Here is a 26,672-nt window from a genome sequence, read left to right on the forward strand (position 1 = left end):
CCGCGCGCCGGAGGCGGGGCCGTGACGCGCGCGCCTCGTGACCCCGCTCGCGGCCTGGGCCCGAGGAAGCCGGAAGCGGCGGCGGTCAGCAGCACCGGCTCGGGGTGGAGGGGCGGCAGGGAGTGCCTTGGGGTTTGTGAACCCCGCAATGGGTCCGGGCGCGACAGTCGCGCGGCGGAGGTCGTTGCTTCTGCCGCGGCTGCTGCTGGTGCCGCTGCTGTGGTCGGGGCTGGCTCTGGGCGCTCTCGCCGTGGTCAGCAGACCCCACAGGGTCCTTCACAACCTCCTATCGGAGCAGCAGTTGCTGGAGGTGGAGGACTTGTCCCTGGCGCTGCTGCAAGGCGGAAGGCTGGGGCCGCTGTCACTACCGCCGGACCTGCCGGATCTGGATCCCGAGTGTCGGGAGCTGTTACTGGACTTCGCCAACAGCAGCGCAGAGCTGACCGGGTGCCTGGTGCGCAGCGCCCGGCCGGTGCGCCTCTGTCAGACCTGCTACCCCCTCTTCCAACAGGTCGCCAGCAGGATGGACAACATCAGTCGAGCCGTGGGGGTGGGTAGAGGAGCACACCCGGGACCTCCGGCATGGAGGGTTGGGAAAGGAGGATGTAATGGTGGTTTACTTGGGGCGGGGGGCGGGGGTGGCTCAGTTTCTCTGTTTGTAAGGAAAAGGGATTGTAGTTTGGGGCATCAGAAGAGTGGGTGGTATTATAGGTCTTGGAGTTTGGAGTTTTGCCTCCATGGCTGCTTTTGGGCATTTTCTTGATACATATTTGCAGATAGGTATGGCTGTTTTTCGTGAGGATCCTGCACCCTTAACCCTACTTTTCCTTTCCCTCCCTTCCTTGACTCCTTCACCCCACTGTGATACAGCTTCTTCCTATCTCTACCAGGTGTTCCCAGGAAGGACTCTTTCCTGAAACTCCGAGTGGGGCAACTGTAGTGTGGTTAGGAGGCTTGAGCTTTGTAGCCAGGTAATATCAGATCCGCCACTTTATAGCAGCTTGGTCTTGGATTAATTATCTTATAGTCTTAGTTTACTCCTCTGCAAAATGGAGAAAAACAGCTGTCTGATGTGATTGTTACAAAGATTAAACGAGGTAACATATGAGAGCTTATTTTAGTGATTAAGACAGTGTGCAGCCAGTCAGCCAGGAATCCAGTTTGTATTAGGCGGCATATTCTGGGCAAGTGACTTACATTCTCTATGTCTGTTTTCTTATTGATTAAGATAAAAAGAGCTCTTAGAAAACAAACACATAGTAGTAGTTATCAGTTAATGGGAGCTAAAATTTGGGGAAGTGATATAACTGTCCTCCATTTTTGGTACTCTTAGCCCTTTTCTGGTCATGTGGTAGGTCCTGTGAGGGTTTTAATGAAAAAGACAGAAAGGGAGAAAGGAAGAGAATACACGTTTCTGGTAATAAGAAACTTACAGGGTCTAGAGTCCTAAAGGGTAAGAGTGTCAGGCCTGGTAGGAGTCATGAGGTGTGGGCTGGATATGCTTTGTAAAGGAAAAACATGAAGAATGACATTGGGATTGTGGAGAGGGAAAGTTCCTCTTGTATTGAGAGGACAAGTAGTCTCACAAAAATGTGATTGGAATTATTGCATAAATCATAGTTGGTGTGACAAAATATGACCTTGCATAGAGATGTATCCTGCTTTAAGTGAGCAGGATAGTGAGTAACTGATATTACTTAACAGATCTAGGGTTTTTTTTTTTAAATTTTTTTACATAAGTAGGAAATTTACTTGCATTAAATAAGTTATATAGTCAATCTCTCTGTAAAGAGCTAGTTTTCAAGTTTGGAAAAAAACAAGTAAAACCAATGAATCACTGAAATAGCAGTTAGTAAAAGTTCATTGTGCACACACCAAAAAAGACAGTTTACAACCTGGGAGACCTCAAACCAAAACCTGGAATGAGGCTTAGAGATGCATTGTTATAAAGCAATGTACATAGTATGGAAGAGTGCATTAGTTCTTCACAGAGTTGGTTACAATATAGGAACTTTCTTTTTATTTTTCATAGGAATTTTCTTAAAAGAGAATGGCTTAACAATTACCTCATATCAATTTTGGGGAACAGTATAAGTCTGGTTTATGATTTTCCAAAGAGAGAAGAAGTGGCCCAGGTCAGGTTAACCTCACTTGTCTTGCAAGATAAGCTAAATTAAGCTTTTGTTTGTATGACTAAGTTGATTTTGTCTGATCAGGGAATGTTCAAGTCTGGTCTCCATTTGTATTTGATTTTAACATAGTTTAAATAAATTTAGGGTTACCTGCGATATTTTCCAGGCATGCTTCTATTAGATATAACATATATCCCTATCTATCTGTCTTCCAATGAGTTAAAAATAAAGTACTCAAGACTTGTCCCTGTCACTATATAGCAAGGTATGATATGACATCATGTTCTGTTTTGAGCAAATTCGTGAGTTGTTTTGTGGCCAAGGTGATTAAATAATGATACAATGTGGATCTTTTGAGGGAGCAAATGCTTTCCTCATTTGTGTAGATACTGTGGAATTAAGAAGAGGTTAAAAAACTACCCCCCCCAAAATAAAAATAAATAAATAAAAAACTACCCCAGACTCTAGTGGTGCAGTATTATGATCATCACCCAATCTGTGTTTGAATTTCCACATGAATTCCTCATTGCCCAAGAGAGGCATGGTGAGGGTCTGCGGGAGGGGTGTAGAAACTTCCTTCTTCCTCTCATTTGTGCCTGTTAAATTCTCCCAGTGATCTGAGCATCAGACTCACTTTACCCTTGTATGGAAGGAAGAGGCAAGAGTTTAAAAAAAAAAAAAAAAGAAAGAAAGAAAAGAAAAAGAAAAAGAAAAACCCTTTACTCAATCTGGATTTCTTCTCCAATTCATCTTAGACCTTGACATCTTTCCCTTCCTTTCCTCAGTAGAGGTGGATGTGCTTTGCTAGCTCAAAAGCATTATTTCCAAGGTTCTGAGGTTCTTCATGGATTTAATAGGCTTTCTTGGATTGGTTTGGGAATTGAATCATAATGTGTAATAATGAACTTATGGAAAAAAAGTGTTCTGAGTTTCTTAGAAGTGAACTTGAAGGAATCAGTTGTTCTTTGTGTGTGGCGAGGGGGAGGCTATTTCTAGGGAGTAATGTATTAGTCCTACATAGACTCAATCTTTCCCTTAAATCAGTTTAATCAGCAAGCACATGTTATTTATTTATTTTTTAATATTTTATTTATTTGTTTGACAGATCACAAGTAGGCAGAGAGGCAGGCAGAGAGAGACAGGGAAGCAGGCTCCCCGCCAAGCAGAGAGCCTTATGTGGGGGCTCCATCCCAGGACCCTGAGACCATGACCTGAGCCGAAGGCAGAGGCTTAACCCACTGAGCCACGCAGGCGCCCCAGCACATGTTATTCTTAAATATTGGGCTGGTAAAACAATACAGTAGGAAAAGAAGGATAAGGCCCAAGCTTCAGACTATCAACATAGTTGAGGGAAACAAACCTATTTTGAGAAGAAGAAAAAAGGAAAAAATCATCAATGTGAATGTTATATTTTGAACAGTAGCAATTTACAGCAAAAAGGTTAAGGGAGATGCTGAATTAAAGGGGGGAACAGAGCCAGGTGGGGTTAATCAAAGAAAACCTATAAGCTGAATTTTGAATAAGATATCTTTTATCATCTCTTCAGGGTGAATCCATGTCCATGGATTAATTGAGAGAGGAGGGAAGTATAACAAGGAGAAAAAGAATCAAAGGTAGAAATTTGCACGCTATTTCTCTATTACAGCAAGCTCATTCATTTAATCTAACAGAATTGTCTAGTGAGAATTCTCTCTTGTTACTTCCTCTTGGAATTACTGAGACAAGAACCACGTATAGTTTTATTATCTGAAGGTAAAGAATACAGTGATTTGTGAAACTTGAGTGGTATGAGTGACTGATTTCCTCTTCCTTGGAGTCATGCTTTCTTCTTTTAGTATGAACTGATAGTGATTTCACTGAGCTGTTCAGCATCCTCAGAGAAGTTGCCAGGATGCTTTGACCCCCAAACTCAGCTCTCTCTCATTCTACTTCGTTTGTTTAAAATTTATATAGGTAGGTATAGATATATAAAGATATGTGTATATATATTTGTGAAGGTGCTAGTGATTAGGGGTATGCACCTAGAACCATTCAACATACTTTTTAAAATTTTTTTATTTATTTTATTTTATCTATCTATCTATCTATCTATCTATTTATTTATTTTTTCAACATACTTTTTTTGGCTATAGACTGATAAACTCTTAGAAATATACGGAGAAACTCAGAACATAGAATAATATAATAATCTTTCATTAGTGATCAGAAAATAATGCTTCTTGGGGCACCTGGGTGGCTCAGTGGGTTAAGTCTCTGCCTTGGGCTCAGGTCATGGTCCCAGGGTCCTGGGATCGAGCCCTGCTTCGGGCTCTCTGCTCAGCGGGAAGCCACCTTCCTTCTCTCTCTCTCTGCCTGCCTCTCTGCCTACTTGTGATCTCTGTCAAATAAATAAATAAAATCTCAAAAAAGAAAATAATGCTTCTTATGCATTTAATTCAAGATAATTGGGAACCTAGTATGTGCAGGCTAGTAGTTACTAAGGATATAGCTGTGAATAAGCAGAACTTGTAGTCTGGTAGGGAAAACAGATATTAAGCATGTAATAATACAAGTAATTATTTAATCCAGGTGCGATAAGTGTTGCAGAGTAAAAAACGCCAGATGCTTCCAAAGCATATAATAAGGGAGCTGATCTTGACTAGGGCTAGTAGTAGGTAGAGTGGTCAGTGGTTAAAGCTGATATTTAAAATCTGAGAGGGTTCTCAAGGGTGAGAAGGAATACATGTAAAAAGTAGCAGGTGTGAAGACTGAGTCTGGTGTTGTTTGAGCAGTAGAGATTCTGTAGAATGACATGACCAGATTCTAGTTACTTGAGGGAAAGTGGAGGGAACAGAAGATGGGGATGGGAGGGGAGGAGTAGGTGTGGGAGGTAAATTAAGAGACTCTTGCAGGAATGTGAGAAATGGTGGCTAGGCTACATGGGGACCATTTTGATGGGAGTGGGGAATGGACAGATTTCAGAGATATGTAGGAGGTAGAATTGACAAGATTTGGTAGTTAACCTCAGGGAGGGTTCTTGAAGTCCCGGGGTTTATGCCATTCCTTATACTTTCTGTATCCTCAAAACCCAGGATTCTTAGATAGAGTGCCTGGTAAGTAAGTAGTGGGAGTTAAATAACTTCGAAAGAATGAAGTGTCAGCACGACCTAATTTTTTGCTTGGGGCAAAAGGGAAAAGAAATCAATAAGGATCAACTAATTTAGGAACTTGGATTTACTTTTTTGCATGGTGTGAGTTTTCATTAAAGTGATCTATGGAAAGCATATTCTATGTGGATATGAACTATTTGAGTGCAAAATTGGTGTGTCCCATTTTCTTGTGATTTACAAGGTTTTGAATCAAAAATTTCCCAGAAGATGACACTTAAATATTTTGTAATCATTTACTCACCAGATAAATTATGTAAGTAGTATATGTTCATTGTAGAAGAATTTACTATAAAAGAGGCAAAAAAGAAAATGAAAATGACCATATTTCCAGTATTCAGAGATAACCAGTGCTTCATTTTGATGAAAGCTTTCCAGAATTTTTCCTCTGTATAAAAAGTAAGAAATATGATGCACACAATTTGGCCTAAGTGGTTGACATTGTTCAACAGAAGCAAGTATTTATTTAAGAAGCAAAGATTTTCTTCCCTTGATGGTGAACCTGGTATCAATAAATATTTAGTTGTTGTTTTATTACAGTTATTAATGACATAATTATTTGATTATATCAAACAAAATGTTAAAAAATGCTTTTAATAAATACTTTAGTTATTTTGATAAGGTTTTTTTTGTCATTGTTTTGTTTGTTTTTTTTGCCTAAAGCTGTTGTTTGGGAAGTCTAAAAATATTCAGATTGTATTTTTCTGTCTTTTTGTTACAGAATACCTCAGAGAGTCATAGTTGTGCCAAAAGTCTCTTAATGGCAGATAGAATGCAGATAGTTGTGATTCTGTCTGAGTTTTTTAATTCTACCTGGCAGAAGGCAAATTGTGCAAGTAAGTAATTCTTTCATTTTCATGTTGCAGTTACGGTTCAATAGTATAGATGTCAGATTTTATTTTAGTGAATTTTGAGATCTTTGAAGCTAGATAATACTTTTTATTACTAAGTTTAAATGAACTACTATTAGCATCATGGTTTATTAGTGGGAATTACTTGGGCAAATATTGAAAGGCAGAAAGTGTAGTAGTTAACAGAATGAACTTTGCAGTCAGACAGATCTGGCCTTGATTCTAAGCTCTGCCACTTCTTAACCCTGACTCACTAGCAGTCAAATCTTGGGCTTGTAAATTCTCCTCTTGGACCTTCAGTTTCCTCATCTGATTTGGGGATGAATTGGAGATAATAATGCAGCTTACCTTATAAGATTGTTTTTAGGATTAAATGAAAAATATTATGTAAAGAACTTCTCTGAGTAGCTGGCACATAATGTTGAAGAAATGTTAACTGTTTAATAAGAATTATGATGTTTATAATCTGTCAAATGGTGGGTGATGGAAGGTGGTAACATCTGTTCTACCAGTTTTATAAGTTTATATGTATTTGTATAACAGAATGAGATCTATTTTCAGGCACACTTTGGAAAAATTAAAACCACTGTTTCAGTTTGTGTTTTGACTACCAGCTGTGTACTAAGCAGGTCTTATTTTCCATGCCTTATAATTTAGTGGGGGAGAAATTTATGTTTATAGGATAACCTAAGGCAGACAAATAAATGCTTTAATAAAGTCAGAGAATCCTGGGGGGAAGTAGAGATGAGAGGAAGGACACTGCTGAGAGCTTGGCATCATGGAGAGAGGCACAGAGGAGTAAAAGAATAGTAGTTGTTCTAGGGTCTGGAAGCCCAGTGGGAGGTAAAGTTGAAAAAGGAAAGTAGGACCTTGACTGATACAGTAGTTTATTGCAATAGTATTTTGGACATTTACAAAACACATGGAATATTAAAGGCAGTAAGAAGTACTACAGGTTAAAAAAATCTTTTTCAACATTTAAGCTAGCACTTCCCAAGCTTTTTTTAAAACTGTATTTCATTAAAAAATTATTGAAGTATAGTTGACCTATAGTGTTACATTAATTTCGGCGGTGCAGCTTAGCAATTCGACAATTTTATACATTACTCAGTGCTTACCACAGTAACTATAGTCCCTATCTGTAGCTCTTTTTTTTTTTTCTTTTTTGCTATGAAGACCCTGTATTTTTTCTTTTTATGGAATCCCACTGGAAGAGGAAGAGAGAGACCAGTGAGGAAGTTATTACAAAATAGTTCAGGCAAGACGCAAAGAAAACAAAGTAAGGCATGGGCAGGAGAAACCCACAGGATTAAAAAAATCTGTGTGCCTGTAAGTTGTTAAGGAGTTTAAATTTTTTGGCTTTTTTTTTTTTTAAGATTTTATTTATTTATTTGACAGAGAGAGAGATCACAAGTAGACAGAGAGGCAGGCAGAGAGAGAGAGAGGGAAGCAGGCTCCCTGTTGAGCAGAGAGCCCGATGCGGGACTCGATCCCAGGACCCTGAGATCATGACCTGAGCGGAAGGCAGCAGCTTAACCCACTGAGCCATCCAGGCACCCTCTCCCCCGAGTTTAACTTTTTTAAGGACTTGTCTTTTTATTTAGTTCATATGAGAAAAACTAAATGGCAAAAAGACCCCTGCTAAGTTTCTTTTCTTTGTAGTACATTGTGGTATATCGATTATTGATATTAATTTTGTTTGTCTCTATTAATTGAGATTTTCTGGTAATTTGAACAGAGGCTTGGCTGACAGTTACTTTTTTTTTTGTAAGAGCAAAAGTTTTACTCCGTTGGTGTAAAAGTTTCTAATAGGGGCGCCTGGGTGACTCAGTGGGTTAAGCCTCTGCCTTCGGCTCAGGCCATGGTCTCGGGGTCCTGGGATCGAGCCCCACGTCAGGCTTTCTGCTCAGTGGGGAGCCTGCTTCTCTCCATCTCTCTCTGCTTGCCTCTCTGCCTACTTGTGATCTCTGTCTGTCAAATAAATAAATCTTTAAAAAGAAAGTTTCTAGTCAAATATGATGGAACAGTTTGCTTAACCTGTATGGGAGAGCTATTTTTAAGTATTCTTAAACCCTTATTTCCACTGATAAAGAAAAATATGTTAATTATAAACAATTTAAAATTAGTTAGAATAAATCGATATATATTGGGGTTCACTTCTTTTGACTTGTGCGATTTAATTTTTATATTTTTATATTTTTATATTTGAGAGGTAAAACATCTTTTCTTTAAAAGATGTTTTGTGACAATGACTTTACTAATTCAAAGGAGCTTTCTTTTCAAGTTAGTTCAAAGAGAAGGAAAACATTTTGCTGCATATTTACTTAATATGTAGCTATAAAATTCTTTAGAATGAATTCTTAGGTTAACTTTGTTTTTTTGTGAGCCATCATATCTTGAAAATATTCCCTGACTTGAACTTCTTTTGAAGAACAAATGAAATGCTTACTTCTAATTAAAAATAACTTGGTCAAGACATGTGGTCAGGTGAAAGAAGCCAGATGCATTTATGCTATTTACATGCTTGATATTATGGAAAACCTAATCTTTTACTAAAAATATAAATGTAAAATACTCTCTTTTTCTAAAGAGCAATTAACAGTACATAAAATTAAATGTGAAAAAAATTATTAATAGAGTTGTGCATTTTCTAGGAAAATGTAAATGCTCAGCAGTGATCTGGCCTCAATTTCTCATTAAATTGCATCTCTAGCAAGCAGATCTATTAAAGACTAATTTCTTGGGATCCTTACTCTTTGTTTCTTTTTTTAAAGATTTATTTATTTGAGATGAGGTGGGGCAAAAGGAGAGGGAGAGAGAACCTTAATTCTCTCCATGCTGAGTACAGAGCCAGATGCAGAGCTTGAACTCAGGGCCCTGAGATTACAAACTTAGTAGAAACCAAGAGTTGGATGCTTAACCAACTGAGCCACCCAGGTGCCCCGACTTTAATTTTCTTAATGAATGATGATAAAGGTTTCCATTTACTTGTGCACTTAGAAGAAAATCTATTTCCTACCTATTCATTGTTTTTTAAATCATTGACCTTTAGAAATATGTAGAAGAATACAAGGGATATTTACTCTTTTAATAAATGGAAGACAACAGTTTTATTATGTTACAATTTTAAAGGAATTATGCCTGGTCAGAAGTTTGTTTGGATGTTGTAATTTTGTACTGTAGGAAACTAGTAACTACTACTCCAAAATATGACTATAGGACACCAGAATATGCCACCCCTAAAAATGCCTCTTTGTTATGAGGATAATTTTGAATGGATTACTTTGGTAAACATCAGACACAGGAGAAGCTGTGAAGACAGAGTAGAAGTAACCACTTTATAAGGGAAATTTGTATTTATAAAGAAAATCTCCATTTGTAAGAATATTTCCTTCTCTGTTACCAAGAAACAGATGACTCTAAATCACAAATGAATCTTAAAAATGGAAAAGGCAGGGACATACATCTACATAACTAATCTTATATTGGTTTACCATGCTTCTCCTGGTCAGTTCTTCATAACCAGCCTCCCTCATACTCTTTCTTTGTTTTCAGCTGAAGGTGACATTTAAGCCTGAATTCTAAGCCATCTCTTTGAGTTACTCATTTTTCTTGTGCGTCTGCCACGTATATATGAGAGATACAAGTTAACAAACTTCTGTTTGTCTTTCTCTTGTTACCTGTCTTATTGCAGGAGCCCTAGTTGAGAACTTAGAAAAATAGAGGGAAAATTATTTTTCCTTTACTATATATACATGAAAATCACGATATAAATTTAAAATTTTCTGGATTATTTGCCTTAATATATAAATACAAAAAAAAACATTGTTCTCAGAATTTGTGTGAAATTATTAAACTCAAGTGACTGACCCATTTGCCTCCATTACCTTTTTGTGATGATCTAGTTAATTAAATTTGCAAATACACCCCGATAGGTGAGACCAACAATAAGGATCTTTAATGATGAATAATATGGAATCCATTCATTCTAGCATCTAAAAGATAAAATAGGAAGGGAAAAAATGACAAAGTATGAACAAAAACTACTGATATGTTTAAAAAATTGGGTTTTTGTTGTTATTTGTTTTTGGTTTTGGCATCTTTGTTTTGATTTGTTTTCATAAAAAATTGTGTTTATTTAACAGACAGAGATCACAAGTAGACAGAGAGTTAGGTAGGGTGGGGTGGGGGTTGGGAAGCAGGCTCCCCACTGAGCAGAGAGCCTGATGTGGAGCTCCATCCCAGAACCCTAAGATCATGACCTGAGCCAAAGGCTGAGGCTTTAACCCACTGACCCACCCAGGCGCCCCTAAAAAATTGCTTTTAATGGAGAGTTAAACCAATATGGTATCCATTTTGTAAGAATGTATCTCTTGATATAAAATGAGTATTTTTTTCATCATCTCTGCTAGCAAATGCAGAACTATAATTATACTGGTAAAAATCTTTTTAAGTGAATTTAAGAGACCATTTAAAAAAATATTTTATTTATTTATTTGACAGACAGAGATCACAAGTAGGCAGAGAGGCAGGCAGAGAGAGAGGAAGGGAAGCAGGCTCCCCACTGAGCAGAGAGCCCAAAGCGGCCTCAATCCCAGGACCCTGGGGTCATGACCCAAGCCGAAGGCAGAGGCTTTAACCCACTGAGCCACCCAGGTACCCTGAGACTATTTTTTAAAAAGAATATTACTTAAATATAAAAATACAAAACAATTTAAAAGATTATTAAAAGGACACCTGGGTGGTTCATTTGATTGAGCTCCCGACTCTTGGTTTTGGCTCGGGTCATAATCTCAGGGTTGTAAGATTGAAACCAGTCTCAGTGTGGAGTCTACTTGTCCCTCTCTGTCCCCCTCTGCCCTCCCTTTAAAAAATAAATAAATAAATAAAAGCTTAAAAAGGATTATTAAAAATGTAAAAATATAAAAGCTAAAATACTGTTTAAAAGAATATTATTAAAATTAATACACTGCCATAAACCACCTTTCCTTTCTACTTGATCTAGCTGTGGGTTGACATCTTGTCTCTGCAGTTTTTAGTTGATGAAAGGAAGGCTAGAAACCCAATAGAAAGGATAGTGTGATCCTTGTACCACTCCTATCTCTTTTATCTTTAGAATTCCTGTGTCTTTGAATGATATTAGTCTTGATAGGAAAGAAGCTTCTGGAAATTGATGGAGACTTAAAAAAAATGTTAATAGCTCAGCTCTTCCAATTCACGTTACAAATAACACAGAAACTAGTTCTTGTGGAGACTGCTAAGTAGTAAAGAAAATATATTAATATTTTTCCTGTACAGAATTTCATAGCATATTGTTGACATAGGGATAGTCTTCTTGTTGACATACTTCTTAGTTATCCTTTGCATTTGACAGTTGAATAATTAGCAGGCTCACAAGCTTTGATGAGACCATGGATTGTTTTATGGTAAAGTGTTTTGGTTCTCTGTTTTTTCTTTTTTGAACTATATTGAAATATAATAGACATATAATATGGGTTTAAAAAGGTGTACAGTGTATTGATTTGATCTATATTGCAAAATGATTACCATCATGGTGTGAGGTGTAATGTGTTACATAATTACCATTTCTTTTCTGTGGTGAGAAAGTTTAAGAGTTACTCTCTTAGCAACATTCAAATATAGAAGTATATAAGACAGTATTACTAACTATAATCACCATGCTGTACATTAGATTCCTGGGACTGACTGATCTTTAAACTGGAGGTTTGTATCCTTTGACCAACATCTCCTCATTTTCTTGAGCCGCCTGGCAATCATCATCCTTCTCTTTCTATGAATTCAGCTGGGTTTTATTCCTGGACTCTCAGTTCTATTCCATTGGTCTCCTTTCCTGTGATAAGAGTCCATCTTACCTAGTTGATGGAATTTCCAGGAAAGGGATTTATGATAATCGAGTTTCTTTTGGAAGATCTGTTTTTAGGTAGATAAGGGCAATTCACAGAAAGCTTTCTACATTTACTGTTTTTCAAGTGACTTTAGCTGAAAATATCTTTAAGGAAGGGGGCACATTTTTAGCACTTACTTCTTTAAAAGTCAATATTAAGTGGCTCAGTCGGTTAAGCCAGCTCAGGTCATGAACCCAAAGTCTCGGGATTGAGTCCCCATCGGGCTCCCCCATTAGCAGGGAGTCTGCTTCTCCCTCTGCCCCTCCTCCTACTCGTTCTCTCTCTCTCTCTCTCTCTCACATTCTCTCAAGTAAATACATGAAATCTTTTTTAAAAAGGTGAATAATAAAACTACATGGTTAACCAAAAGTTCAGTTAAACAGAACCCCTCTTTTTCATTTTATACATGGTAATTTACTAAGCATTAGACTCACTTATTTGTATCTTATAATTTAAGAAGTCTCTGTTTTCATACTCATTAAACCTAATTATGTTCTTCAGGTACAAAGTTCTCAGAGTTTATACTATATTTTCTGAAGCTTGCCCTATTTTTCAAAAATTGGTGATTGTCTCTGTTGTTTTCTATAAAACTAGTTTTACAAAACAGCAGAGATCTTTATACAAACTCATAATGGATGCCAAATACTTTATCTAAAGATGCTAATAATTTCCGTCATGATAATTTAGGTCTATGTATCTTAACTTGAATCCTCCACACCTTAAGATGCCTCTTGAGCTGATGCTCGAGCCCTCACTGAGAAAGAGGCTATGCTAATCTGTCCTTGATGAGGCTGCATTGATTATCTGAGATGTGGAAAATTCATAATAACCACTTCACTTGGTGCTTATAGGAAGCTTTATTATTATTAATATTCCTTAACTTACTAATTTCTAAAATATATAGCTTCTCACTGCTTATAACATTATGCTCCCAATTCCTACAAAAGTGTAAAAGAGGAATTTTACTAGAGTTACTTTATTTTAAATCAGAAAGTTAGGGCTCTTTAATAATGAAGCCATTTAAAATCCTATTGTATAAATGACCTCCTTTGTGCTTTATAATACCACTCTTAATGATCATTGAAAAAATTTTGATGGTACTGCATTAATGTGGTACTTAACAAGATGACCAGTCTATATTAGCTTTTGGTTTAATTTTCAAATTAATTTAAATAAAAAGGAATGGTTGTCAGTAAAGGAGAAGAGATTAAGTTCTTTTGTTCAGAGGAAGCTTCCTTTATAAATGATTTTTTTCATTTGTTTTTATTTTCCATAATTATCCTATAAATTACTTTTTTATAAAGAAATTATTTCAATTACATACCGTGTAGAGAAGAAATTGCCACTGCTCTCTCACATTCATGTTCTTTATACTGGCTGGTTGTAAGAGTACAGGGACCCAACTCCTCTGTCCACATACTGTGTGTCAGTTGCCATGACATGGGTCATTAACATGGGTGTGCAATTGCTATGAATGAAATTGTATTCCCACTACTCCCTGCAAAATGTCAGCTACAAAACCAGAAAACCTGTTTAATCGTTTCAGCCAAATACTAATATTCTGCATATTTGTAGTTGTGTTTGTCTTTATATATTATGTACTGCCCCTTGCGTGAAAGGATTCAAGGCTACTTTGTGGTAACATTAAACCAGGATTAAGAGGGGTTTAAGTTATCTTTTTTTTTTTTTTAAAGAATTTAGTGTGTGAACTCTTCGAAAGCTGACAGATGGAGTAACATTTTCCAATAGTAAAGAAAAGGTGATGTAAGGAAGAGACTATTTAAATGAAAGTATGTTTGGTATTTCAGTGCCTTGCTAACTTGATGTATGATCTTCAGTGTATTACTTTATTGCTCTGAATGGGACTCACATTCCTGAGAAGATAAAGATGGGCAGAATGCAGAGAAGAGTTCAGGGAGGGAAAGACTCTAGGAACAGGTTCATCAGGGGTCCCCATGCATACCTGGCACACACCAAGCCCTGCGCTTGGGCATAAGCAGGTAAATAGGGATGAATTCCAGCTCAGCTTCTGGAGGCAGAGTGCCTTTTTGTGATTACTCTGCCCAGAGAAGATGTCTTTTTCTAATTTGCACAAAGGAGTTTTAATGTGCTGGTTGCTGCTCTCCTGCTCACCAAATTTAAGGATCATGTCAGTTGCCACTACTGATCAGTTGGTAGTGACTGTTGGAATCCCTGTGTCGGGTAAGATATCTATAGGTAATGGAGGGAGGAGAAGTGGCATATAGTTATTGATTCCCAGGATTGAACTTTAGTGGTTTAGAATATAGATGGGAGGGGCGCCTGGCTGGCTCAGCTGGAAGAGCCTGCAACTCTTGATCTCAGGGTGGTGAGTTTGAGCCCCACTTTGGTTGTAGGGATTGTTTAAAAATAAAATCTTTGAAAAAAGAATATAAGTGAATATTTTATTAATTTCACAGTGTTTGGAAATGCAGGCTCAGGAATCAGACAGAATAGGAATTCCAGGTTTTTCACTTAACAACTTTGTGACCATAGGCAACTTCCTTAATGCTCTAAGCCTCTGTTCCTGATTTACAGAATGGGGATAATGATCATGCCTGCCTCTTAATATTATGAGAGCGTGTGCATATGTCACAGTGTGTCATAGCCTAGTGTCTCCTGTAGGGGAGGGAAAAAGAAAACCTCTTTTCTCTACCTGTTGTAGGTTCTCTGGCTGGAATTCTAAATTAGACTGACCAAAAACAGATAGAGAGAAACAAACAAGTTTATTAACATGTCCTACTGATGGGAGTGACAGACGGGAGTAATCCAAAGGGATGGCTAGAATTTGGGCCTACCTATCATCTTAGGCCAATCAAAAGAAAAGGGGTTTGGGACTTCTGGGTGGAGGAGGCAAGTTATGGGAAGGTGACCTAGGAAAAGTAGGATAAACCAGGGTTGTTTAGTCAGGTCGGTTGTACAGGTTTAAGTTAGAGCCTTTCCGTTGGTTAGAGCTGTTAGAGTCCACTTCCTTTCACCGTGAAGGAGACATCTTTACAAATGGAAATTTCCTTTATAAATGTAAAATTTGGGGGCGTCTGGGTGGCTCAGTAAGCCTCTTTGCCTTCTGCTTGGGACGTGATCTAGGGGTCTTGGGATCGAGCCCCGTATCGGGCTCTCTGCTCAGCAGGAAGCCTGCATCCTCCCTACCCCCCCCCCCCCCCGCCTCTCTGCCTACTTGTGATCTCTCTCTGTCAAATAAATAAATAAAATTTTTAAAAAAATGTAAATTTATCTTAGGAAACATAATGGTGTTCCCTGATTTAGAGCTTTTTTCCTGCTTCTGTTGGTTCCCAGTGGTTGATACCCCAGGGGCACCTGGGTGGCCCATTCGCTTAAGCAGCCGACTCTTGATTTTGTTCCAGGTCATGATGTCAGGGTCGTGAGTCTGGTCCCGAGTCCAGCGTGGAGTCTTCTTGAGACTCTCCCCTCTACCTCTGTCCCCTCCCTCCATCCCCACACTTGCTCTCTCTCTCTCAGATAGTCTATATGCATATTTTGAGGAGGCCATATTCTAGCACCTTTCACTACCTACTCTTTCTATCTCTTATCCATTGAATTCTTTCTGTTTGCACTGCCATCTTTCTCCCAGGTAATTGTAAGAGCTTCCTATCCTGTCTCTCCACTCCCAGTTGGGAGAGATCTTATTAGACAGCCCTGAGTGGGTATAATACACAGCCATCAGTTGAAATTAAGGACAAGAGTAGAGTGGAGTAGGGGCGCCTGGGTGGCTCAGTGAAAGCCTCTGCCTTCAGATCGCGTCATGATCCCAGGGTCCTGGGATCAAGCCCCGCATCAGGCTCTCTGCTCAGTAGAGAGCCTGCTTCCCTTCTTCTCTCTCTGCCTGCCTCACTGCCTACTTGTGATCTCTGTCTTTCAAATAAAAAACTCTTAAAAAAAAAAAAAGAGTAGAGTGGAGTAGGTACTAAGGCTTAGAAAATATTTGGAACTTCCTTGTGGAATAATTGGTAGGGTGTCTACAAGGATTGTTTTATAGCCCTGAGATTAGCATTGGAATTGAGTTAGAATTTTCTCTAAGAGTGTGCTGCAAACAGAATTGGGAGTAGAGAAAGTACCTGGAGGTTGTCCAGGATTAGAGATGTTTCTGAGTATGTGGAATGTAATGAGGACAAGGACTCCAGAAGAGTGAGACTGAAATGGCTGACCCCAAGTTTCAGGATATGAAGCCAGGCACTTGCACCTACGTCCTAGATAAATAGAAAGCAAGAGGACTGAACTTGAGCTAATGTTAAGCAAGAGTATCAAGCTGCAGAGGAATAGCATTTATTTCAGATTCTAAAAAAACATGTAAAATAATTCTGTTTTATTTCCAGACTTTACTTAAAGCCCCTTTATCAGTATTTTAGGCCAGATTCTTACCAGTTTGTTTCTCTGGTCTCACAACTCAATAGATTTAAAAGAGCAAACTGAAAAAGGTTAGATGCAATAGAAGTGAAGATGGAAGAGACACAGAACTATTAAATTTGACACAAAAAAGGATCAAAAAGCATATGAATTTAGGTTAAATTAGTGTAGGATAAACAGTCTGATGCCCAAACAGCACTAAGAGAACCCTTATTAAGTGAGCATTTGATAGCTGATGTTCAAGATTAAGACTACAGCATATGAGGGGGCACGTGGGTGGCTCAGTGGGTTGAGTCACTGCCTTCGGCTTAGGTTGTGATCTCAGGGTCCTGGGATCGAGCCCTGCATCAGGCTCTCTGCTCAGTGGGGAGCCTGCTACCTCTCTCTCTCTATCTACTTATGATCTCCCTCTCTATCAAATAAATAAAAATAAAATCTTAAAAAAGACTACCGCATATGAAAAATCAATTTAAATTTTATTTGGTGTATTGCTTTCATAAACAGAGTATGCGATTATTTTAAGATTTTTGTGAAAATGGTTATATTTAAAAAAACCTTTTAGAAACTAAAAGGGGTAATTAAGCTTCATGTATTTGAAAAATTCTCCCTTTTTTTAAAAAAAGTGATTTATTTATTTGAGAGAGAGACAGTGAGAGAGAGCATGAGAGAGGAGAAGGTCAGAGGGAGAAGCAGACTCCCCATGGAGCTGGGAGCCCGATGTGGGACTCGATCCTGGGACTCCGGGATCATGACCTGAGCCAAAGGCAGTTGCTTAAGCAACTGAGCCACCCAGGCACCCTGAAAAATTCTCTTCTGTACACAGTGCTTGTTTGAATAAAGAATCACTATGGTTTGAAACAGAAGATGATTGCTTGAGAGATAAATGACATTTTATAATTTTTGCTGGAGATACATTAACATACGTTTCTGGTTTTTTGCAGATTGTTTAACGAACAAAAGTGAAGAATTATCAAATAGCACACAATACTTCCTCAGTCTATTTAATCAAACCTTGACCTGCTTTGAGCATAACCTCCAGGTATTTTTTGTATGATACTTGAAATTAAAACGCTGCCTTGTACAAATGCTTAATGAATAATTCAACAATTTTTTTTAGCAATAACTGTTGATATTTACCTATACACACAATGTAGAAGAGTAAGTGGACCTGAATTTTTGCTAAGTTCTTAATATTACTAGCCCTTAGGAAAATCATCAAAACTTTAGTTTTCTTATTTGTAAGGTGGGAACAGTAAAATCTATCCTGCCTACCTTCAAGTATTTCATAGCGAGAATCCGATGAGATACTGAGTATGAACACAGTAACTCAGGAATATGATTGTTTAATTAAAGACACAATGTTGTTCTGACAGGAATTTACCTTGGCTTTGTTTATGCAATAAGGTATTATGTAATGCAGCGTATGATTCTGTCTATAGGCAGCTAATTCTTTGCCTTAGTATTTGCTTGACTGTATTTTACCTGCTTTAAAAGGCACTGCTTAGTAAGGTAACTGAATTATAATATAAAAGGTAGCCTTTAAGAAACCTACCCTTGGGGTGCCTGTCTGGGTTGGTAGAGCATGTGACTCTTGATCTCGGGAATGTGAATTCAAGCCCCATGTTGGTTGAAAAGATTACTTAAAAAAATAGAATATTAAAAAAAATAAAAAGAAAACTCTTTCAGGTTTTTGTTTTCTCCACCTCTGACCCTTGAATGTTGGTCTTGGAACTTTCCTGGTGATTTCTAGGGGTGAGATTGGAATTCTGATAAAATCCTAGATTTGGAATTTGCTTAGCAAATAAGTAATCCCTGCAAATACATGTAAAAATGTTTAGTATAAGATATATATGATTTCCTCTTTAATCAATGTGATGACACAGGATTAGGAATTTCCCTGAGAATAAGAACTATTAGATAAGCAGGTCCCAAGATGTGTTCTGCAAGGTGTTAATACATGGCCACAAAAAAAGGTTCAGTGTTCTGATAAGGTTGGGAAATGCTTTACTACAGGACTTTAGAACTTTAGGGGACTAATGTACATTGTAAAACTCCAAATGGTAATTTTTATATACAAGTCTATTTGACCAGTTCCTCTTTGGTTGTAAGTGTTCTGATGAATGTTTTAGGGAAATTAATATTTTTCCTGGGATGTTAGTTGCAAATATTTTCTCCTAGTTTATTGTTTATTTTTTCATTCTGCTTTTCTTTTTGTTATGAGAAAAGTTTTAATTTTTATATGGTCAGTTTTATAAAAAAATGTTAATAGCTTGCACACCTGGTGTCACATTAGAAGGTTTTCCCCACTTTGTGATTATTTTTAAAATTTCTCCTGTGATTTTTTTTTTTAAAGATTTTATTTATTTATTTATTTATTTATTTGAGAGAGACAGAGATAGTGACAGAGAACAGGATCAGGGAGGAGAGGAAGAAGCAGGCTTCCTACTGAGCAGGGAGCCCTCAGCAGGGCCCTGAGACCATGACCTGAGCTTTTACCTACTGAGCTACCCGGGCGCCCTCTCTTTTGATTTCTTTTAGTAATTTAATGGTTTCATTTTCTGCATTTAAACATCTTTTCTCTATCTGAAATATATTTTGGCGTACGATGTCAGGCATAACTCCAAGCCTTTTTTCCTGATGAAATGAATCATAGAACCAATTTAAAAAAAATTCAATCATTTTTAAGATTTTATTACAATTACATTACATTTAGATCCATCATTCGGAAATAATTGACATGTTTACGTTACTGAGCTTTCCTGTTTAGGAATATGGTATATTATCTTTTTATTGCTGTAAAATAGAATATAAGACTTACAGTTCAGTGGCATTAAGTATATTCATGTTGTTGTGCAACTATCACCAGCATCCATCTCCAGAAGTTTTCCAAACTCAGGCTCTGTGTCCATGAAGCAGTGATTCCGCATGTCCTCCTCCGGCCCCCAGCAACCACCATTTTTCTCTACTTTTTAAATGTCCTCTAACACAGTCTTACTGATTTATTTAGTTTCATATAGGTTTTATTTCCAACGCTTATTCCAAGTTATTCTATTGCTTTGGGTGCCCTTGTGAATGACATCTTTTCTTCTCCCGCCACAGATTTTCATGGGTTACTTTCTTTTAAAATGTTTTATTTTGAAATAATTTTAGATTTACAGAAAAGTTGCATAGGTAACGCCGAGAATTCCTGTATATTGCTGACCCAGTTTCCCCAGATGTTAGCCTATGGTACCATGGTCTGCTTGTCAAAACAAAGAAATCAACATTGGTACAGAGCTGTTAGCGAAGTGCCAGACTTTATTCTGATTTTCCCACTTTTCCCACTAATGTCCTTTTTCTGTTTAAGGATCCATTCCAGGATAACAAGTAACTGGTCACTCTTTAAAATTTCTATCGTATATGTAGCTACATTCCCTTTCTTATTCCAAATGCTATTTTTTTGTGAGTTCTTTCTTCCTTTGAGTTTTCTTTAGGTTTAAGGGTATGTTCGTTTTTATTGATATTTCCAAAAACTTGTGTTTGGTTTTATTTATTATTTCCTGAGTGGTTTTTTCCCCCTTAATGTGTTTGTTTATTCTTTTGCATTTATTAATTCCTCCTGGAATCTTTCAGTTAATTTTGTCTTTTTTTTTTTTTTTTAAGATTTTATTTATTTATTTGACAGGCAGAGATCACAAGTAGGCAGTGAGACAGGCAGAGAGGGGGAAGCAGGCTCCCTGCTGAGCATAGACACCACCCCCACACCCCCATGCAGGGCTCCATACCAGGACTCTAGGATCATGACCTGAGCCGATGGCAGAGGCTTTAACCCACTGAGCCACCCAAGCACCCCTAATTTTGTCTTTTTTCTAGTTCTTTGAGTTGACTGGTTAATTTTGTTCCAGCTTTTCTTGCTCAACAATAAAATAATTTTCAGGTTGTAAAGTTTATAACTTTGGCCTTTCTGAAAATAGATTCTGATATAAAGGGATTACATTGCATTTATTTCTAAATTTCTGATTTTAATTTTGATTTGTTCTTTGACTTAAGAATTCTTTGGAAGATTGTTTTTTAATAGGAGTGATTTCTTTTATTTGCATTAGTACATCTCAAGTTTTATTGAAATTGTGACCAGTAAATGTAGCTTATCTATATTTTGGAATTTATTGAGATATCTTTGTGATTTAATAATTATTAAAAATGTTTTTAAAAGATTTATTTATTTTAGAGAGCACAAGCAGGAGGGGCAGAGGGAGAGGGAGAGAGAATCTCAAGCAGACTCCACACTGAGGGCAGAGTCTGATGTGGGGCTTGATCCCAGTGCCCTGAGATCAGGACCTGAGCCAGGACCAGGAGCTGGATGCTTAACCAACTAAGTTTCCCAGGCACCCCTGAAGGTTTCATTATGTAAGCATGATTGGTTAACTGGTGACTAACTTCGTCTCTAGCTCCTCTTCCCTCCTTAGAGGTCAGAGGTAGGGCTGAAAGTTCCAAACTCCAATCATGCTTTCTGGTGAACAGTCTGCATCCCGAAGCTGTAAAGGGACCCCCACCCACCAGCCATCTGATTAGCATACAGAGACATTCTTTTTATCTGCATACTCCAAAGGTTTTTAGGAGCTGTGTGCCAGGAACCAGGACAAAGACCAAATATCTGTTTCCCATTATTACCATACTTAGCCTCCTAGGGTCTGTGACAATTTTTCAGTCTTTCCTGTTTCTCATGACTGATAATTTTGAGGAATACTGGTCAAATATTTTATAGAATGTCCCTCAATTTGAGTTTGTCTAATGTTTTTCCCCTGGCTACACTGGGACTGTGGGTTTTGGGGAAGAGCACTGCAGAAGTGAAGTGTCCTTCTCACCACATCCTGTCAGAGATACACACTAATGACCTGGTTTGTCCCCGACGGTGTTATCCTCATCACCTGGACAGGGTAGTGCTTGCAGGTCTCTTCAATGGAAAGTTACCTTTTTCTTCCTCTTTCCATAATCTATTCTTTGAACCAAGTTATGAAGTAGCAGGAATGGGGGTGGGGAAATTAAGCTTTAAGTCTTGGAGGGGGGAGCATTTTACTTAAATTATTTAGCAATCTTTCTGTAAGGAGGATTTGCCACTTCTTCCACATTTATTTATTTATATCAATATGGGCGCAGGGACATTTATTTCATACATTGGGTTGTAATTAATTTTTAAAAGTTTTTCTCCTGAGGCGCTTGGTTGGCTTCGGTCAGTTAAGTGGCTGCCTTCGTCTCAGGTCATGATCCCAGGGTCCTGGGATCAAGTCCCAAGTGGGGCTCCCTGCTCAGCAGGGAGCCTGCCTCTCCTTCTTCCTCTGCCTGCTGTTCCCCTTGCTTGTGCTCTCTCTCTTTTTTTTCTGTGTCAAATAAATAAATAAATAAAATCTTTTAAAAAATAAATAAAAGTTCCCTCCTGTTTGTTGAATGAATTCTTTTTCACTGAAGCATTGGCTCTGCTGCCTAGTAATCTATTTTCCCTTTGAATAATTTTATTTGCTTGTTTCTTTTAAAATTTATTTTATTTTGTTTTCTTTTTCTATCTATTATTAGGCGTGTCTTACTTTCTTATGTGCTTATGTGGTAATGTAATAGGATGGTTGTACCAGATTGGGAGGGCTGGAAGAAATCTCTCTCTCTCTCTCCATGGAGAGTTTGGTTTCTGTAGCTTGGCTTTCAAAAGTTCCCTCAAGCAGGCTCTATGCACTCACTTTAACAAACATTTATTGGGCACTGATTATGTGCCAGGAGGCAGTGTTTTGGGCACTGAGGATAGAGCAGTAACCAAGACAGGTAAGATTTCTGTTTGTATGAACTATGTCCTAGTACGAGTAAGATTAATAACAAAGAAATGAGGTAATTAAGAGTAATGAGTCCCGGAAAAGGAGTGTAGTATACTGCATTAGGTGGGCAGGGAGTACCTCTCCAAGCAGGTGAATTTTGAGATGATCTAAATAAGGTAGAGTCAGCCACAGGAACAATGTTTTCCTTAGAAGCAAGGATAAAGGCCTTGGGGAAGAGAATAAGCTTGGATGTGCCAGGAATAGGAAGAAGGCCCATTTGGCTGGAGCACAGTGGGCATATGTGAATGTGATATGGGGAGATAGGCAGAGGCCAAATCATGTAGAGCTGTGCAGAACAAAGGAAGAAATATGGATTGAATTTTAAGCACAATGGGAAGCCATTTAAATCAGGAATGTGACATGATATGAATTGCATGTTAATACAGCATTCTGGCTGCCCTGTGGAGAAACTCAGTTGAACCTAGGCAAGAATGGAAAGAAGAAACCTAATTAAGAGGCTGTCACAGGAGAGAGATGGTGTGGACTGGGGTACTGGCTGCAGTGTTGGAGAAACGTAGATCAGGATATATTTTGGAAGTGTATCTAAGAGGACTTGCTGGTAGATTGGGTAATTCCTGAGAATGGTGGAGGCTGATGGAAAAGGAAGAAGAACCAGGGTTCTCCTAGGCTTTTGGCTCTGAGTAGCTGAGAGAGTGATGGAGCCTCAGGAAAGACTGGTTGTAAGGGATTGGGATTCTGTCTTGAACAAGTTAAGATGGAATAGCTATTAAGTATCTAAGTCAAAATATTGAATAGTATTATAAATGAAATTGGAGCACAGGGGGGACGTGTGAGCTGGAGATAGAGATTTGAGAATCGTCAGATCAGGTACAGATGACATTTAAAGCCGTGAGACTGGGTGTGAGTGAGTGAAGCTATGATGATATAAAGAAGCCCCAAAGACTGAGTTCTGGGGATATTAAAGGTAGTGTGTGTGTGTGTGTGTATGTGTGTGTGTGTGTGTGTAAGGGAACTAGCTAAAGAGACAGTGGTGTACTGGGACGCAGGGGTGTGAGAGCACCTGGCTCCGGGGGTCCCAAGCACACCAAATTTGGCCACTCATTGCTGACTAAATCCAAAGGCAGAGAAATGAATGGTGATGGTGTTGAAACCAGAAAGGAATTTCCGTGAGGCCTACACTGGGGAGTGGGGCGGGGGTGGGGAATGGGGGGTGGGCTAGCCTCTGAAAGACTGTCACCTAAGTGCCTGCCAAAACTCCTTTCAGGTTTATATAAGGAAAATGTGGGGCAAAGGTGGGCGGATACCTGCAGGGAGTCTTTGAAGGTCAAATGGATCATTTTCATGGAATCATTTGGGGGGGGCGTCTTACAGGCTAGGGCAGTTCTTGAAGCTTCAGGGGGTACTGTTGGCTCCCATTAGGGGATGCTCTGCCCTTAGGGTCTTCCACTTGAGTCAAGAGACCAATAGCAAAGAAAAACCCTACTAAAAAGTTTGAGTCAGAAGGGAAGTAACGAAGTCCTCTTTCAAGGGTAGCAATGAAACTGGTGATGTGGGCTGTGGCAGTGGCTCCAAGCTCAGTGACTGGGCTGGGATGTGGGTTTATTCCAAACCAGATCCATTTGGGGTAGTTAAGTGATTGTAGATGGCTTCTCTGGAAACCTGTACTGTCTCAGTGGCTGTGGAAAGACTTTTTTGTGGATGGATTTGCTGGCAAGTTAGGGCTACTGTGCTCGCCTGTTGCATCTCTAGAGGACAGTGAGTGGGCTCAGAGGATCAAGGTTCACAAGGGACTGGTTCTGGTGAGTCCCTCTGGGGCAGGTATTGTAGCTTGTCTTACAGTATCACCTTCCTGTGAGAAGACTTGCATGTCACCTCTTTCTATTTTAGGTGTTACTCAAGTGCCTGGATTTACCTTTCTTAAGGCACTGGGCTCTGTCATCCTCTTCCCAGAATGCTACTTCCTCATTCCTTTCAAGCACTGCAAAGCTTTTTATCGTTAGGCTCTGCAGTCGTTTATTCAGTCAGTCTCCATGTTGATGGAGATTTTACGATTACAAACATGTCTTTTTTTCCATGTAACTTGGAGTATTCCTCTGACTTTAACTGTCTGGTAGATTCCTAGAAGTGAAATTATTCTGTCAAAAGATATGTGCGTTTTACATTTTCATATCAGTGGCTAAATTACATTCCCCCTTCAAGGTTCTGTGCTGTATATTTGACCTAACACATTTAGCTAAATGCACCATGGTTCTGTGAAAAGCTTTTCTTGTGGCAAAACTAAGGAGACTGATTCTCTGTCAGATAGATGGTGAGGGTAGCATTGTGGGGGCTACATCAGTTTAATTCCTTTAATTTTTCTTCTTTTCTTTCATTCCAGCATTTTCCTTTAGGCTCTAAGGTAAAGAATAAGGGGAAGAGAAAGCAGGAATGTGAACTGACTGGTTAGCAAACTTGTTCTTGAAAAGACAAATGTCGGTTCGGGAAGTAGAAAAGGTTGAGATTCAGTAATATAATATCTTATATGTTATATCCACTACCTTCATGTCAGGTTATATAATTCTTTGGCATTAGTCCCTTTTTGTTGACTAGAGAGGCCTGGATTACAAGCCTGGGGATGAGAGAGTGGAGTGGGGATATAGTTTTGGTGCATTTTCCTTCTCCATTAATAAAGTCCCCTCTGTTTCAGTAAGGCAGACTTCAGTGTTAAGTCAGCTCAGGCAAGGACGTATTTTATTTATTCTGTGAGAGTAAGCTAGATAATGACCAAATTATTTAGGAAATTTTTGGTATTTAGGCATTAGTAATTTGGCATCTGAGCTGTTCTCTGTTACCAGTGGCTAGTACGGTGGTTTTCTTTCTCCCTTCTTTCCTTCTTTTTTTTTTTTTAAAGATTTTATTTATTTATTTGACAGAGATCACAAGTAGGCAGAGAGGCAGGCAGAAAGGGGGAGAAGCAGGCTCCCTGCTGAGCAGAGAGCCGGATGCGGGGCTCGATCCCAGGACCCTGGGATCATGACCTGAGCCGAAGGCAGAGGCTTAACCCACTGAGCCACCCAGGCGCCCACCTTCCTTCCTTCTTTTAGGTTTTATTTATTTTAGAGAGAAAGGAAGATAACATGAGTGGGAGGACAAGAGGGAGAGAGAAAATCTCAAGCAGACCTCACACTGAGCGTGGAGCCCACTGCAGGGCTTGATCCCAGGACCCTGTGATCATGCCTTGAGTCAAAGCCAAGAGTCAGATGCTTAACTGACTGTGCCACCCAGGCGCCCCTGGTTTTTGCTATATGTTTGCCTTTCATACCAGGTCTCTAGTCCTTGAGATCTATAATACCCGTAGTGGTAGCAATATATTATAGATGATAAAACTGAGGCTCAACAGTGATTTACTAATCTGTCTAGCATCATAGCTCCATACTTCAATGTGCTATATTTTTCCTGTACTTGTACTCTAGGAGGCCAAATAGCTTATGTTAAAGAGATGTAATGTATATTATATGTGCCTTTGATGTTTTAGGGGAGCATTCACAGTCTTCAGCAGTTAAGGAACTATTCAGAAGTTTGCAAAAACTGTCGTGAAGCATACAAAACTCTGAGTAGTTTGTACAACGAAATGCAGAAAATGAATGAACTTGAGAATAAGGCTGAATCTGGAACACATTTATGCATTGATGTGGAAGATGCAGTAAGTAATTCACTTCTGATATGATGTATATTTTGTGGTGTTGCTGATTATGCCTTCAGTATCATTATTCCCTTTAGAGTATGTTGGAATCTGTATATGCTGTCTTCAACTAGGAATTACTGGTTATAAGTAGTAAAATTTTAGAATATCCTGATCTATCAAACTAAAATGGACACTAATCAAGTACTTCATAAATGAGTTGAGAATTTGGTATATTTGGTCTTTCAAGGGTTTTTTTGTTTTGGTCTTTCAAGTTTGATATGTTTCATTTGCAGAGGCATTGGTGTTATAAGTTTACATTTCAGTTTTTGTGCACTTGTTGCTGATTAAAGAAGTCTTTGGTTTGCTATCATTGTGTTTCTGCAACCATTTATACCCCACTGCTTTTATTTTATAAATCTGAAAATTTTAATTTGTTTTCTTATTTATAGCCTGTCACCCCTCACTAAAAAATTAGCCACGTGAGGACAAGGACCTCATGTCCTTTTTTGTTTGCTATTCAGTATTTAGCCCAGTGCCTAGCATGTAGTGGGCCTATTGGTAATGTGTATGGTTTGGTCAAGAAGAGCCTTTTCCTCCATGGTATAGGCTGCCTTCACATGGGGCACCACTAGATGGCGTTCCTGCCTTTTTATGGGACTATGGTGCCTGAGTTTTGAGGCATCCAAGGGAAGAGAAATTGGCTCAAAGAGAGCTTAAGGTCCAAATTGATAAACTTAATGGTTGAGAATGATGAATGTGAAACAGCTCAGAGTGAACTATAGTCCATCA

The 26,672-nt window shown here is 38.7% G+C and overlaps 1 protein-coding gene across 1 annotated transcript in view; it reads left to right on the forward strand.

Annotated features, from left to right (window-relative positions):
- Positions 1-40: 40 nt before the first annotated feature.
- The window catches only part of OSTM1 (osteoclastogenesis associated transmembrane protein 1), a 35,624-nt gene continuing 8,992 nt past the window's right edge, over positions 41-26,672 (forward strand). Inside the window, exons 1-4 of the mRNA XM_082730528.1 lie at positions 41-550; positions 6,000-6,114; positions 17,360-17,457; positions 25,734-25,901. Coding sequence (XP_082586654.1) covers positions 149-550; positions 6,000-6,114; positions 17,360-17,457; positions 25,734-25,901 — 783 coding nt within the window. The 5' untranslated portion in view covers positions 41-148. The remainder of the gene's footprint in view (positions 551-5,999; positions 6,115-17,359; positions 17,458-25,733; positions 25,902-26,672) is intronic.

The sequence above is a fragment of the Mustela nivalis genome (assembly GCF_964662115.1).
Source record: "Mustela nivalis genome assembly, chromosome: 5".
In the NCBI taxonomy this organism is placed as follows: Eukaryota; Metazoa; Chordata; class Mammalia; order Carnivora; family Mustelidae; genus Mustela; species Mustela nivalis.